The 16,089-nt window shown below is 39.2% G+C and overlaps 1 protein-coding gene across 4 annotated transcripts in view; it reads right to left on the minus strand.

Moving 5' to 3' along the window:
* Nucleotides 1–16,089, minus strand: part of DCAF6 (DDB1 and CUL4 associated factor 6) — a 48,265-nt gene that overhangs the window by 10,076 nt on the left and 22,100 nt on the right. For 3 of the 4 annotated variants that reach the window (XM_081001501.1, XM_081001500.1, XM_081001503.1), the window contains exons 10-13: nucleotides 15,615–15,857; nucleotides 8,375–8,542; nucleotides 2,067–2,178; nucleotides 315–430 (exon numbers count right to left, since the gene is read on the minus strand). In XM_081001501.1, coding sequence (XP_080857627.1) covers nucleotides 315–430; nucleotides 2,067–2,178; nucleotides 8,375–8,542; nucleotides 15,615–15,857 — 639 coding nt within the window. The remainder of the gene's footprint in view (nucleotides 1–314; nucleotides 431–2,066; nucleotides 2,179–8,374; nucleotides 8,543–15,614; nucleotides 15,858–16,089) is intronic. The other variant, XM_081001502.1, reaches the window with a different exon arrangement.

Genomic DNA, 16,089 nt, shown 5'->3' on the forward strand with positions numbered 1-16,089 from the left:
ATATAAACGTAGACTTGCCATGGACAAATTTAACAATATTTGGAATTCATTTCTATAAACACCGCATTAGGTTAAATGTAGGTTAACTACAATAACAATCTTGTAATGTTTATAAGTTCTTTTTTACTTTTTTGTATATAGGTGTTATTTGCCCCTCCTTTCCAAATTCTCCCCCCTGTTTTTCAAGTGTTATTTTATCCTGTGCCCTTACAATTATATACACATTACTTTTCATCTTTCAAAAAAGTGTATGTATATGTGTGTATATATGGTGGCTGTATCATTGCTATAAAGGCAACAAATTCACATCTTACTTGATTCTGAACTCTCTAATATTGGTGTCTCTGAACTCTGAGTTCTCAGGGATTCTTCCTGACCTTCAGGTTTGCTGTAATTTCCACTCCCTCTGGAACTTGAAGCTGTACTGCTCCTAGCAACAAGAACATTCAACAGACGCATGTATTTATTTTAGATATTTATAGCTTGCCCTTCAAATATATTCCCAGAATAAAAACCATTTACTAGTATTATTGAAGTATGAGCTAGTTAAATAATATTATAAAATAGGGAAAAATATATTGCTATGGAGATATGGGAAATACTCTGTAATAAGCACCATAAAATTTTACTAAAGACAGCAATCAGAAAGAACTGTTATATGGTAATGACAAGATGGTATATTAACCCTGTTATAATAATAGTAATAGTAAGAAGAACTACCCCAAAAAATACTGACAGCGTGAAAAGGAAGCAAACTTCTTTTGCTGGGAATGTTGCAGAGAAAAATTTACTGGAGAATTATTAAGAAGATTACAGAAAGCATACTACGATATGCAATCCCTCTAGATCCTCTTTATTACCTTTAAAATTATATGGATGTGTTTATTTCTAAAGGACGTTAAAAACTAGCATCTTGAATGGCTATGGCTGTTAGAGCATTATATGGAAAAAAACTGGAGGTTGTCTACAATATGCTTCATGAAGGAATGACAAAAAATGTGGACATGGAAAAACTAACACCTATCAGAATGAAACGAAAAGCAAAGATAAGAAAACATTAATTGAAATAGTTTGTGATTTACATTGAGTATTGTAGAAGCAGTACAATATATCTAAATATACAATATTGATTTTCATCAATTTGGTTTGATGTTTTATATACCATTAATTATAATATAGGAAATCTAAATATGTATGTAATCTATGTTGCTTTAAGATGTCTTCCCCATACATACATATATACACACACAAACACACACACTCTTTCAATTCTCATTTGGAAAAAGCTGCTTGTAATTTTCATTGAAGTTCAGAAATAACAAGAGTTCGTGTATACATACTAGTACTGAAGCAATTATAAATATTTATAACCAAAACAGTGTTTGTTTTTGCTCTGTAACAAAATATTGTATTGATTATTATTGCTGTGTGGGTCATGACCATTATACTATCTGGTGCATAATGCTTTCTTCTTCATATACTAGGCTACTAGTTTTATTACCGCAATTATCGTACCCCACTCTGCTAAATTTGATATTCAATTCATATAGTAAGACTGAAAAGTGTTTTATTTGTAATCCCATGGGCAGAAATGATCTCCAGTACGATTTACTATCCCATAAATGTAATGAAATAATGCTTGAAAGACTTTTCAAAATGATTTTAATACTGAAAGCACCATGTAAAGCTTGGGTGTATGAAACAAATGTATTTTTCATACAATTCCTAAAACTTGCATCTAGCCTAACACAATATTCCTCTGGTCTAACTCAGCACTTTTTCTTAATGAATTCTGGCAGTGTAGCATATGAAAGCTATTAAGCTATTAAATCCCTCCCACATAGCCCCCTAAACTCCCCCATCTTCTCTAGAAGGTCCCCCACCATTCCAGAACAGATTTGTGCAGTGAAGACAAGGAAGGCAAAGTCCCACCACAAGTTGAAGTCTGTTCTGCTTGCACATGGACAGTATTGAATACAGCCCATAAATTTCAATGGCCCATTGATCATCCCAAAATGCTACAACTGAAGTCATAGCTAAAATTGGGAAAAGTAGTGCAATCTTACCATTCATCAGTGAAGTCTAATTTTATTGTGCTTGTAGTTGTTCCTTCTGTACTATAATGTAAACTTAAAACAGGTTCACTTGTTCCAGGATGTGGACTTGCCTTTTCATCATCTGAAAACAAAGTGTTAGTAAGTGTGAACATAGCACATATGTAAATATATCATAATTCTGAGGGCAATTCTGTTTATTTTAGTAATAGCTTCATTAAAGTAGAGCTTCGGAGCTTGTTCAAAGTTAAACGCTTAAGTATTAGGTATGATCACCTTGTAACTCTTAGGGAAAGGTCCAAACACAACAGCAATAAGGGGAAGTGGAAAACAAAGATTTAGAAATGCATGTAACATTTTTGATGAAGCAAAGATATGCCATCTACGCAGAGCCTTATCTATCGTAAATGACTAATGTCTAAATATTACAAATCAGTAATGTTTCCAGTAAATGTGTTTAACCATTTTTAACCAGAATCCTGAACAAGAACTGCAAATTAGCTGAATATCCAAAGAAGGAAAGACATTTTTTTAAGTTGCTCCATGGATGGTACAAGGTACAATGGATAATTAAAAATTCTTCTTTGAAAGTTGGGTTTGGTACATTTCTGGAAATAGTTTCTATTAAAGTATAGAAATTATGAATGTTTTCTGGAAGACAGCTGCAGCAAACAAAACAATTTTTTTAAAGGAACAACATGTCTTAGGACCAGGTATGTGAAGGACATGTGACTACCTTTTCATTAAAACTGTCATTGGAGGCCTGCTCTACATGCTAATCATGTGGCAATTGTGGAAATTATCTTTTCATACGTAGTGCCCCTATTGTGAAACACTCTCCCCAGGAGGCTCATCTGGTTCTTTTACTTTCATGTCTTTCTGATATTTTTATTTTTTCAAATCTTTTAAAATAGCTTCCTATGATGTTGCTGTTTTCACTGTTACTGCCGATTCATTGGATTTTAGAAATGTTAAATTAGTTTTAATATATTTGTACTTGCCACCTAGGATATATTAATTAGTTCGAACTGAAGATGCAGGATATAAATTAAATAAAACAAAGAGATCTTGTGCTACCTATTACCGTATTTTTCGCCCCATAGGACGCACTTTTTCCCCTCCAAAAATGAAGGGGAAATGCGTGTGCGTCCCGTCCTATGGGGCGAATGCAGGCTTTCACTGAAGCCTGGAGAGCGAGAGGGGTTGGTGCGCACCGACCCCTCTCACTCTCCAGGCTTCAGGAAGCTATCCGCAAGCCGTGGGAGCCCGCGCCGGGCTCCCGCGGCTTGCGGAGAGTTGCCTGCATGCCGAAGGTGGGGCGCGCTGAGTTCAGCGCGCCCAGACTTCGCGCAGCAGAGAGTTGCCTGCATTCCACGCCCCGTTGTTTACTGCTCAGGCAGGCAGGCAGGGAGAAACGGGGCGGGCGCGTGCAGTTCTAACCACCCCCCCGCCCGGCGCCCGCTCTCCTTCCCGCCTCCATGTTGTTGCCTGAGGGGAAGACGCCGACGCCGCCACAAGGAGGGCGGGAGAAGGAGGAGGCTGAGGTGGCTGCTGTCCTGCGCGCGGCGGGCCTGAGGGGAAGGCAGCAGGGGCGGGCGAAGCCTGTGGGGCGCTGAGGGGAGGAAAGGCGGAGAAGGGGAAGGAGGCGGCGCCTGGGACTGGCGCTGACAGGCGAGGAGGGAAGGTGAGCGGGAAGGCGGCTGCTTCTGTTGCTGCTGCTGCTGTGGCGCAGCGCGGAGACCGGCCTCCTCCGCAGGCGCTGCCTCCCCTTCTCCCTCCCCCATTTTCTTCTTCTTCTCCCCCCCTTTCCTCCTCCTCCCCCCTCCCTCGGACTCCCCCCCCCCAGAGCTGCATCGGGGAAGGAGGGGATGAGATTATCCCCGAGGGAGGGGGAAGGGGGAGGACAGGGTGGGAGGGGGCTTGATTAGGGGAGGGGTCTCTTTCGGGGTGGGGAGCACCTCTTGCTCCTCCTCCTCCTGGAAAGTGGCATTTTTTTAATCTTCTGGCAGGAGGGGGGAGGTAGGTAAGTTTAGGGATCTAAATAGAGGGGGGGTGGAGGAAGGAAGGTGCTGCCTCCAGATGAGGAGGGGGGTCTGAACCCTCTTTTTTGGGGCAAGGGGGTTTGGGGGGGGAATGAGAGATCAGAGGCACGGTTTGGGGGGGTTTACATGTAGGGTGTTTTGAATTGGGTTTTGGGGGAGGGGTAATACAAAGCCTTGGCTTTGGGGTGAGTACGAGTGGGGTGGGTTTTTAGGATCAGCTCAGGGCAGCCATTTAGGAGGCACAGGACAAATTGGGGGTTCTTGACGGGGTGCAAAGGTGAGCCGCCGCCAAGACCCCTATCTGTATTTTCTCTACTGCTGTCCTGAGGTTGCTGTTCAGGCGGATAGCAGCTTGCTGCCTGGAGCGCGGGGCGCGCTGAAGCAGAGCGCCCCGCGCTTCGGGCAGATATCCTTTCTCTCTAAAAACTACGGTAGGTGCGTTTTTAAAAGCTCGGGCTTCCCCCGCGGCTGGGGGGGGGAATAAATTTTCCCCCCTTTATTTTCCCCCAAAAAACTAGGTGCGTCCTATGGGACGGTGCGTCCTATAGGGCGAAAAATACGGTATATGTGTTTTTTATTATATATAATGTTTTTGCCTGGTGCCTAGAGATAAGTAACAAAAACATTCCTCTTCTCCCAGACCCTAATTACAAATCTATGGGTTATTGTTTTTGTTTGTTACTATGTTACATATTTTTGTGTTTTTATATCGTTAAACCACCCTGTGATCCTCAAATAAGGAGAGGTATAGAAATCCAATAAATACTAATTATAATTATTACTATAAAACTTTTTAGGCAAACCAGAGAGGCAAGGAAGGAAGGGATTTCCAAATAGGAAGGGAAATCAAGATGGAAATGGAGATGGGATAGGACTCTGGAACATGACGTTTTCTCTCCTGTGAACTCTGGCTGGAAAAAAACCCCTCAATAATACACTTCTAGTTTGGCCCTGAGTGCTTTGGTAACCTTGCCTTCTATTGCTCTTTAATTAGAAATTGTTGCTGCTGTGCATGTTCAGGCTCCACCCTGTATTTCTGCACCTTGCTGCCTGCCTGAACAACCTGCCTGTGCCTTTGTCTCTCTATGAAGTCTTAAAACATTAGATTTCAGCACAATGTTTCCCACTCTTTTATTTGCTTAATTTTGCTGGTTCTTATAACTAGAAAACACAACAAAGGTTTTCCTATAACTGCGTCATTCAGCCTTGTGTAATTTTGAATAACCAAACAAGCATTTTTTTTTAACAAGAGTTTTGTAGCACTACCGAAGGCATCACTATTCAGTAGTAAATTCAATGGAACTGAATCTCATGTAACTGTGTAAACTTAAACCATTCTTAACAACCTTTACATGAATAATAGCGAAGCATAGACTCTGTTTTCATTTTCTTATTAGTAGATTGTTAGTGACTGTGTGTTGTTACTTTTCAGTTTTCCCTGAGGAAAAACAGATTTTAAAGCTCAAGAGCAATTGGGGACAAATTTAAAACATATTTTCAATAAGTAGTTTTCTTCTCTGGTGCGAGATAAGCAAAAATGATGAAAAGGCCAAAAAATGGGGGGGGGGGGGGTTTGCACAGGAGCAAACTATGTAGGGTGGAAGATGGTTGACTACAGATGCCTGAACTTATATAGTACATAATATTACAAACAAGACACCAGAAGCAATCACAACCAACTCCTGATACATATATAACATAGCTGAAAGTTTTAGTGATCACACACACACACACACACACAGTAACGATCACTGGACAAACACAACCCAATCTATAACTTTAGGACATGCAGCTCTGCAAAGAAAGGAAGCCTCTTCTGTCTTAGTAGAGCTCCTGACATGATGCCAATAGAAGACTTCAGGTTGCCACACAGAACTCAGTCTTGTTGGTATCATTGCTCCAAGGGCAATTCTCTAAGCTGGGCTTTATCTTCTGCACCAATACAGTCGTACCTTGGTTTCGAACAGCTTAGTTCTCGAACGTTTTGGCTCCCGAACGTCACAAACCTGGAAGTGACTGTTCCGGTTTGCGAACTATTTTTGGAAGCCGAACGTCCTACGGGGCTTCCAACTGGCTGCAGGAGCTTCCTGCAGCCAATCAGAAGCTGCACTTTGGTTTCCGAACATTTTGGAAGTCGAACGGACTTCCGGAATGGATTCCGTTCGACTTCCAAGGTATGACTGTACATTGTTTGTAATGTAATTGCAATGGTAGCTCTAGTCCACTGGCTGTGATTTGCACCAGAAGCTTTGTCTCTCTTTTTGCAAAACCATGTCCTATAAGACCAAAGGTACTGAGCACAGGTGCCAACTCCCCGGGGCTCTGGGTGCCCAAGCACCCACAAAATTCCCCATGAAGGGGCCGGGCACCCACAAATTTCCATGCCAGGGCCATGCATGCTGCATGGCATCCACAGCCCCGGGCACCAATGGTCATGGGACCAAGTTGGCACTCCTGGGTACAGAGTACATGTAAGTGATGGTGAGTATATACCGTTCACAGAATTGCAATGTAGTGTAACGTAAGTTGCACTGCTACCTTATCAATCTGCAAGTCAGCAAAACCTGCATAGTTGCAACCTGCACTAATCAGCTCCCAAATCTATAGAGAGAAAACTGATGAGTGTACTTCCATTTCCAAAATATAGGATCCAAGTATGAATTACTCTAATCAAACATATCCAAAAATGTATCTATATTTCTTCTACAATAGGACATTGCACAAGTAATCCAGTCTCAGGTAGACCAGTGATTTGAGAGAGAAAATGTAATTTACAATCAGTTTTAGTCAAATATATTAAATTCACCTCAACTACAAACCTGTATAAGTGAGGGAGTGGTAAAGTTAAGATCACACATACAAAGAAGTGAGAACAAATTATTCAAAATAATTCCAATGTAAGGCAATGAAGCAGCAATCTGTATGAACTTTCAGGGAAGCCAATCCCCAGAATTCAATGTGTCTTACTTCTGAGTACATATACTTAAAAACTACTAACTACTTGCATATATTCACCTAAGGCTCAGTGAGGTGTGCAGCAAGCTTTAAGATCACAAATGTTTTCACCATCAAGCCTAAATGTGTAAAATCTTTGAGCTACATAAAAATCTACACATGTTGCATAAAAATCTACATACCCATAGCCATTTTTGTAGCACACAGTTGCATGAAGTGGGTCTACTTATATTACAATTTCAAGCATTTAGCCTTTTAAACTTCAGCTTCTACATATGGTATAAGACAGGAAGAGCCAAAACTTCTACACATATAAAATCTACATGCAGAGGCAGAGTATGAACCAGATCTCTCTGTTTTTGATGTGAACGTTTATAAAGATCAAGTGGAGTTTTACTTCTCAAGTTCATTACAAACAATTATGCCACATGATCCCTTAATGTGTCTATTTAAAATGTTTACCAGCAGCTACTAAAAAAAGTACAAATTATGAGGAACAGAGCTGATAAACTACTAAAAAAAGTACAAATTATGAGGAACAAGAGCTGATAAACTCCCTTTGCCATGCATTTTAACACAATAGAAACAGTTTACCAATTAGCAAGTATTGTGGCAATGCAGTTTGACTGGGGGAATGATAACTTTGATCAGGAATATGGTTGACGCCCCTCAAAATGGAAGTCACCCTGTTCTACAATAATGTCATCTATCCTAAACTGAGGTATGTGTCACAGCCAAGGGTAATAGGAAGCCAAGATGCATCATTCCCACAAATAAATATGGCAAAATTATTTTCAGCTAAGGTCATTTTAGCACCCAAAGCAAAATTCAAAAAGGCCCAAACAAGAGTCTATAGAAATCAAAATAACTTCATCTGAAAAGGGGCCTCTTTCTCCTAGCTGATGTGAAAGAGCTGCTTAAAATGCCACTTCATTTCAGGTTTGTGAGGAGGGCAAAGCATGGGATTTGAAACCAAAGTTAAACATTGGTGAGTGCTAGGGTTAGTTTTCTTTCGGTGCATCAGGCTGGAATGGGAAGCCCTTAACTCTACAACTTTGCATAGTGAAGCAGTCGATCTTATGGATCAGATATTATTCAAACAGGAACTATACTTAACAAAATTGTTACAGAAGTAAGAAGATATTCAGCCAAGTATTAGTTACTTTGGAGCACTGTGATGAATGAACACCACCAAATGCAAAGAACACGCAAGAAGCAACTGCATTCACTCTCTTGTTCTTGAGGGGAAGCATCTCAGCAAACAATAGCAGCACAAACTATGTTACTACACCAGCTGCTTAATAAACCTTGACAAATGACAACCTGTAGGCTGAGGGTCCTGTGGGGATCCCTTAGGGGAAGACTGATCAGAGCTGGAGGACTGTTGTGCTGAACCCTCAGCTAGCTCTCGCTGTCTCTGCTGTTCAGCCTTCTTAAGCCTCAGCCGCTGCAGGCCCCTACGGAGTATAGCTAACTCAGGCGCCATTAATTCTGACAGACAGGAAAAAAAGGGTGTAAAAAGAAACAGGCATAGAACATAGGATAAAAAGAACATAAAGACTAAAGAGCGAGGTAATAGATATTGAGTAGAGAAATAAAAGCAGCAAACGTTTTGTTTAAAAGCAAACTACTAATATTCAGAAGGAAAATAAAATGTGTTTTATTGGTTATTTCCTTTCTAAATTATAGGAATTATGAAGCTCATTATTCATGCTTCATTGTCTCCAACTATTACCCAATTATTTAGCCATTTAAGTAAAGAATAATGTACCAAAAAAGCATGATGATATGAAACACATACATATGGAGCTTTCCTAGAGTATCCTTTGTGCAATAAATGACACTTTCTCTTAAAAGTTTTCTTTTGCATTACACATCATGGTATTAGGAAGAAGAGAGAACTGAAGCATGACTAGCACAGTTCTTAAAAAGTGACTCTTCCTACCAGATTTTGTTTTTAAATCCTAATACAAAATTTTCATAAGTAATGCAGCCACACGTTCCCTATTTATGAGTATTTTTTTGTAGCAAATAGAGAAGGTATGTGATAAAACACAGTTGAGACTGGGAAGTAACCTTAAGACCAATACAGTACTGAAATAAGAAACTTATCTCATACTTTTTTCCCCAATACAGAGAGAGAAGCTTGATGTAGAAAGATTTGTGTATATTGTAATAAGGGAAAGAGTGACATCATTTTTTTCATAATGCAGATACTCAGAATGGACAACTTCTGCACAGATCAGCAGTCTCCCCTTGTGTTATTCTACACATGTTACAATACATTTTTAAAAATTACATGAAGACTATCTCAGTATAGGGGGGAAATAATGTACAAAGTGTTTCAAAGGCAGACAAATATTGGAGAAATTATTGGAAAGCACTTCTGCTCACATAAGCTGGGGCACTCGATTCTGGCAGATTCTCCTCCCTTCAACTAATGCATTCCTCTGAGACATACACCATTCTGTTCAGGAGGATCCCTCAGCACTTAGAAGGGTCCTCCTCACCAAGGGAGCAGTCAGCAAAAATCGGGTTCCCTAACTTATGTAAGCAGAAGTGTTTTCCAATAAGGCAAAGGCACTATTTGATGCAGCCCAATGTTTCAAAATGATTCTTTGAGAAGTGAGAAACTTGTGGTTACCAAAGTCTACTAAAAAGAAGCAGCAGCGTTTTTGCTGAAATGGATAACTCTACTGAAATGGTCAACAGATTAAAAATGGATAAGAACAGGAACTACAAGCACAGGTGGAGAAAAAAGAGTGAGTTCCCCTTTAAAATTACTAATTTTAATAATATTTTTATAGGTAGGGAAGATCAGCTGGTGTTTGACTTAATGTAGGCATATAGATATCTTTGCATATTTACTATTAATTAGATCAGTCTGTTTCATAACCAAGCTTACAAAACTCTAATGGTCTCTGAGTAACAGCTCATTTAAGCTGTAATGGTAGGAAATTAATTTTAAACTGGTTTTAATACTTAACTTGTTTAGACTATTTAGCCTAAAGAAAAGTTTGGCTGTAACAGCCACAACACAGTGAAATACAGTATTATTATTATTGTGATCTAATTGTTTGGATGATTTGATTTTTCATGAGAGAATAAAGCGTCTCAAGAAACATGCATGCACACACCCATAATGCATAGCATGGGAAAAGGAAAGTCATGAAAGTTCCCCAATGACAGTAATGCCATCTGCAAATGGAATAAGCTAAGTAGAAATTGTATTCTCTCTGTTGAGTTACATTACCTGGTTCACATAGCAACTCTGCCAGAGACAGCAGCTTAGCTCACAAGCAACAATAAAACATAGTTCAGCACTACATGAATGAGCCTAAGGAAAACATTTTTGTGCTCCCCTCATACCCCTTCTTGTCTGACAGGAGGACATTGTCAGAGTTTAGTTTTACTTTTAAGGAATCTCTGCTCTGCAATGCATTTGAACCAGAGGTCCTGCTTTAAACCAAACTCTGGTCAGTTTCACAGTGTGGTAAGAATTTATTTCTACACCACTTGTTCATTACCCAGGTAAGGGAACAGCTTTTAAACAAAACATGGAACCAAGTGAATTACAGCAAGCTCCAGCAGATCCAGTTAGGGACCTGGACTTTATTAGATATTATTGCAATAGGACAGAGCTCAACTTAACATGGTTGTTCTAGCCACTTAAGAAGAAGGTCTGCCACAAGGAGAATCGGAACAAGGGTTTTATAGGCACAGCACACAAAGAGTCATGAACATCAAAACATTCCAAAACAACCTTCTACATACAACAAGAAAGGTTACAGGTCATGAGAGGTAAAACACGCATTGGCTCCATACCGTTAACTTCACCCCCATAATTACCTTGGGGTGTCCCTAACTGCTCTGGCCATTTGGGACTCAAATGTCCTACATTATCACTGTTTCCTTAGCAATCAGGCCTAGACAGGGTTGTTGACATTCCTGTCCCTATCTCTTCCTCGGAACTTTTCAAGGAGATGCCAGATTTCACCCTGGTGCTAACTCAAAACAAATATAACAAAACATCCTTCGTGATCATTTGTGCCATTTTCAGGGTCAGATAGGAAAGGAATGCAGCAAAGGAGTCAAAGTGCAGGCACACAAAATCAAGCCGAATACATTCTAGCCAAAGGTTCAATAAAATTAATATTGGAACATTTTAAAAATCAAAATCTACACCCTTGGTCTCTTAATTCTTACATCAACAGTAGTAAGCCAACTTCAAACTATGGGTTATGAAATTGGTTTACTAAACAAGCGAGAGTTGATTTCTCTGGTTTGAACATAATGCTATGCAGAGATTTCATAAAACTGAACTCTTGCAATGATTCATTCTTGTCCATGCAGGATGAAGTAAGTGGAGAGTGTTCAATCCTTTGCTTGTATTTGTTCAGACTCATCCATGCAGCATTATACTATGGTTCAATGTTACATGCAAACACAATGTATAGCACAAAGGTACTAACTCTTCTGGAACACAAAAGTTGTAACCAGATTCACTTAGGTGAATAATAGCTACTTTCTCAACAGACAGTAATTTAACTTTGTAAAAGTCTCAACATTTACGAATCTGATAACTATCTGGAGTAACTCCATATTATAGCTGAACAAGCAATATTTTAAAGTCATGAAGGACTACAGTGGTACCTCGCAAGACGAATGCCTCGCAAGACGAAAAACTCGCAAGACGAAAGAGTTTTTCGTTTTTTGAGTTGCTTCGCAAGACGAATTTCCCTATGGGCTTGCTTCACAAGACGAAAACGTCTTGCAAGTTTGTTTCCTTTTGGATTTTCAATGCATTCCTATGGGAAACCGTGCTTCGCAAGACGAAAAATTCGCAAGACGAAAAAACTCGCAGAACGAATTAATTTCGTCTTGCGAGGCACCACTGTACTATGCATGAGCATGCAAAGCAGTTTGAGAGAAAAGTAAAAATAAGAGAAAACAATTCTATAATCCATTTGCTATAGCAATTATTTTTTACATATTTATTTATAAACATTTTTCCTCTGAAAGATCTGAAGACCTAGGGTCAGGATTCAAAGAACTACAAAACTAGCATTATTATTATTATTATTATTATTATTATTATTATGTAATCAAATGTGCATGCTACCCTTCATCTGAAAATCATGGGGCAGTTCATAACATAAAAATATAAAATGAGAACACAAAATACATAATAAAACAAAAACAAACCAATATTTCCCCATATCACAAACACATTTAAAAGGTCATAGAATATTAATCAGCCAAAGATCTGGTTATAGAAAACATTTTCACCTGGCGCCTGAAGATATTAATGAAGGCACCAGGCAAGACTCCCTGAGAAGAGAATTCCACTAATGGGGAGCAGAACAGGTCCATTCTCATGTTGCCACCCTCCAGACCTCTCATGGAGGAGGCACACAGTTGAGCAGCAGCCAGCAACTAGATCGACTTGAAAATGCCAGTGCGACTAAGGATGCAATATATTTGAGGAATGTGGGAACAATGGAGCATGACTCTTAACAGGCCTCCTAACGTTCATTAGCCTTTGCCCAGCTTATTAAATGAAAACTTTTACTTGATCTCTCAGTTTCATTCATGAAAATTGCAGGGCTTCAGGCAGTGGAAGGGTTTCAATATATTAATGTTATGGCATCTTCATACATGACATTTTTTTTCTGCACAGAAATACCCCATGTACAATAGTTTTCAAACACAATTGTACAGCTTCCCTTATACTGTGCTGCACTGTATATAGGATAGAAAAGCCTACATCATCTTTCTGTCCTGAAAGCAGCTTCCAACAAATTGACACAATTTACAGTTAAACCAATCTAAAACATATAATTAAACAATGGAATGACATTGTAAAACAGAATGTAAAGTGTGAAGCAGCCTAACAAAATGAGCATAATTCCAATACTATTCCTCTTGGTATGTCCTCTGAAGCAAAACTTGCAGTTCTGAAGTCCATTTCCCTATAGTACTTACTTTAGAAGCCTCATTTCTTTCCTTTTCTCTATAACTGTACTTGGTAAAGTTGCAGATTTTTGTCTGAAAAAAGTGTATTCTGACAACAGGACAGAGAGAGTGAGAAAGGAAGCCATGGCATATGTTGGAAGGATAAGTTCCCAACAATCCAAATAGCAAAGCTACCAAATTCTGTACACATGCCACTCCATTTCTGAAGGGAAATAGGTCTACTGTGAGCTCTTGCTTTTTGATAAATGAGAAACTGTATCTCCTACTGCTAAAGGATATGGCCATCAGAGCACAGATAAGTTGCACACATCTATAGGTAGAAAAGCCCAAATCAAGTATGTATAAGAGATGCAGGGGGCCTGGAAAGTGCTTTCTATTTATATCACGGCAGCAAATGTATCAAACTGCATGAACACAGATGCAGAAGTAGTACAAAATGAAGTGCTATAATAACCAAAATCTCTATGATTATGTGTTATTTAATTTTTGCCTATGATGTTTTTACCGCAATTAAAGAGATAACAATTGTACATTACGCTCAGATTAAAGAAGTTTTTAAAAATGACAAGAAACTAGGGTTCCAGGTGGAGAAATCGAAACTAGAAACAGAATTGTTAGAACCAAAGATTAAGGTACTTTCAAGGATGTATAACTTGCTGTTAAAGTGGAATACACAAGATGAAACGGTTAAATCGGCTATGATAAGGTGGGCACAGGACATTGGGTATAATATCATGTTTGAGGACTGGGAAAGGTTGTGGAGTAATGGATTGAAATTTACTGCATGTAACGCTTTGAAAGAAAATGTAATGAAAATGATTTATAGATGGTATATGACCCCAGTCAAACTTGCAAAAATTTACCACCTGTCTGACAATAAGTGTTGGAAATGTAAAGAGTGTGAGGGAACGTTCTTCCACCTCTGGTGGACTTGCCCTAAAGTGAAGGCGTTCTGGGAAATGATTTATAATGAATTGAAAAAGGTATTTAAATATACCTTCACTAAGAAACCAGAGGCTTTCCTTTTGGGTATTGTCGGCCAAGGGGTGGTAAAGAAGGACCAGACATTTTTTATGTATGCAACAACAGCAGCAAGGATACTTCTCGCAAAACACTGGAAAACTCAAGATCTACCCACACTGGAAGAATGGCAGATGCAACTGATAGACTACATGGAACTGGCTGAGATGACCGGCAGAATTCGTGACCTGGGAGAAGAGAGGATTGAGGAGGACTGGAAGAAATTTAAGAATTATTTACAAAAATATTGTAATTTGAGTGAATGCTAAACAGGATGCTAGATCAAAATAACTGAGCACCACTAAATTTAGAGGTTTTTAAGAAAATAAGTAAGATTGTGAAAATTTAACTCCTTTCGAGAACTATAAGATTATGAAACACAGAAGGGATATAAGAATGTAAATAAGATAATAAATTGCTGACAAAATGTTATAACGATGAAAGTGGGAGCGGGAGATGTGAGGAAGTCCAAAGAAAATGTGAAATTATGTTAAGACAAATGTTATATTGTTTATTATGTTTATTTCTATTGTAAAACCCAATAAATTGCTTAAAAAAATAAAAAATAAAGAGATAACAATTGTTGGAAAGGTTACTTAACATAACTGTGCAAACTGCAGTGATCATGAACCCAAAGAACAGCACAATTAGCTGCATGTGTCAAAGGAGTCTTTATACAGTGGTACCTCCGGTTACAAACTTAATTCATTCCGGAGGTCTATTCTTAACCCGAAACCATTCTTAACATGAGGCGCACTTTCGCTAATGGGGCCTCCCACTGCTGCTGCGCTACCAGGAGACCTACTTCCAGGTTTGCAGAGCTCGTTACCCGAAGCGTTCGTAAGGAAGATGGTACGTAACCCGAGGTTCCACTGTACTCATGTTTCTTCAACAGTAAACCCAACGCCACAAAGCAAGCAACTTTTGAAAAAGAGGAATCTTTCAAAAGCAGTTTGTGATATGGCAAATCCAAGCCCTTGAGCACATTTTTGGAGCCCACCCAAAGTTTCTAGTCTTGCTAGTTTAAGTTATAAAATGGAGTTACTTCAGCTTTAATACATTACCTGTGCAAAAAAAATCTTATTTCTAGTCAAAGCAACTATAGTCAGAATAATTTAATAGTTAAGTCCCAGATGGCTGGGGAAACTGTCAACCAAATAGGATGCAATTCAGGAAAGGTTCCTGTAATATTCAAAAATGTTAAAAATGCTGGGGGAGAGCCCTGATGATAGATGACAGAGAACTAGATATTTTGTTTCATGCCATTTGGGAGGCAGATCACAACAGATAACTGACTGTGTTGTAGCAAGTTACAGCCAAACTCCAACATCACAGAGCTTTGAGTGAAAGGCTATTTAAAATAATAGTAGTCTTTATACAACTAAATGATTAGTCACTCCACCTGAGTGTCTTCTTTCTGGAAGTACATATTCCTCGACTACCACATACACAACTTAGTTGATTATTGGTATAATAAATCCACATTCCATAATTCCACACATTCAACAAACCTATATAGATGAGATACTTAAAGTGTTCAAAGAGGGAAACTTTAATTCCAACATACCAGACTGATGGAGTGTAGGCGGTGCAGGGGTCTCCAAAGATGGCCTTTGTTCGTTATCAGGAGAGGATAGCAAGGAAGTAGATGGGGGGCTTTCAGTCGAGGAAGATGTTGAGGGAGCTTGAGCTGACACTGTAGATGATGATGATTGCAGCTGTTCAGGACCATCTACTTCCATTGTGGCCTCTGTTTCAGCACTTGCTAAGACACTGCCAGCAGCAGAGACATCTGATCTACTGGTGCCACCTTTAAAAAAACCCAGCAACTTTATTTTTAAAAAGAGGACTCTCATACCATGTCACATTTGAAACAAAGAATATCTTCAGCACAGTACACTTTCAACTCTACATTAAACCAACTGGAAACACTGAGCATACTGCTACTGAACTTACATATATGTAAATGGACAATTGCCAAGAAAATCCAACACAAACCACATTTGACTTCAAAAGAGGAATTTCCCAAAAATTAGGGGATT

This window comes from Podarcis pityusensis, assembly GCF_964106645.2.
Source record: "Podarcis pityusensis genome assembly, chromosome: 4".
Taxonomy (NCBI): domain Eukaryota; kingdom Metazoa; phylum Chordata; class Lepidosauria; order Squamata; family Lacertidae; genus Podarcis; species Podarcis pityusensis.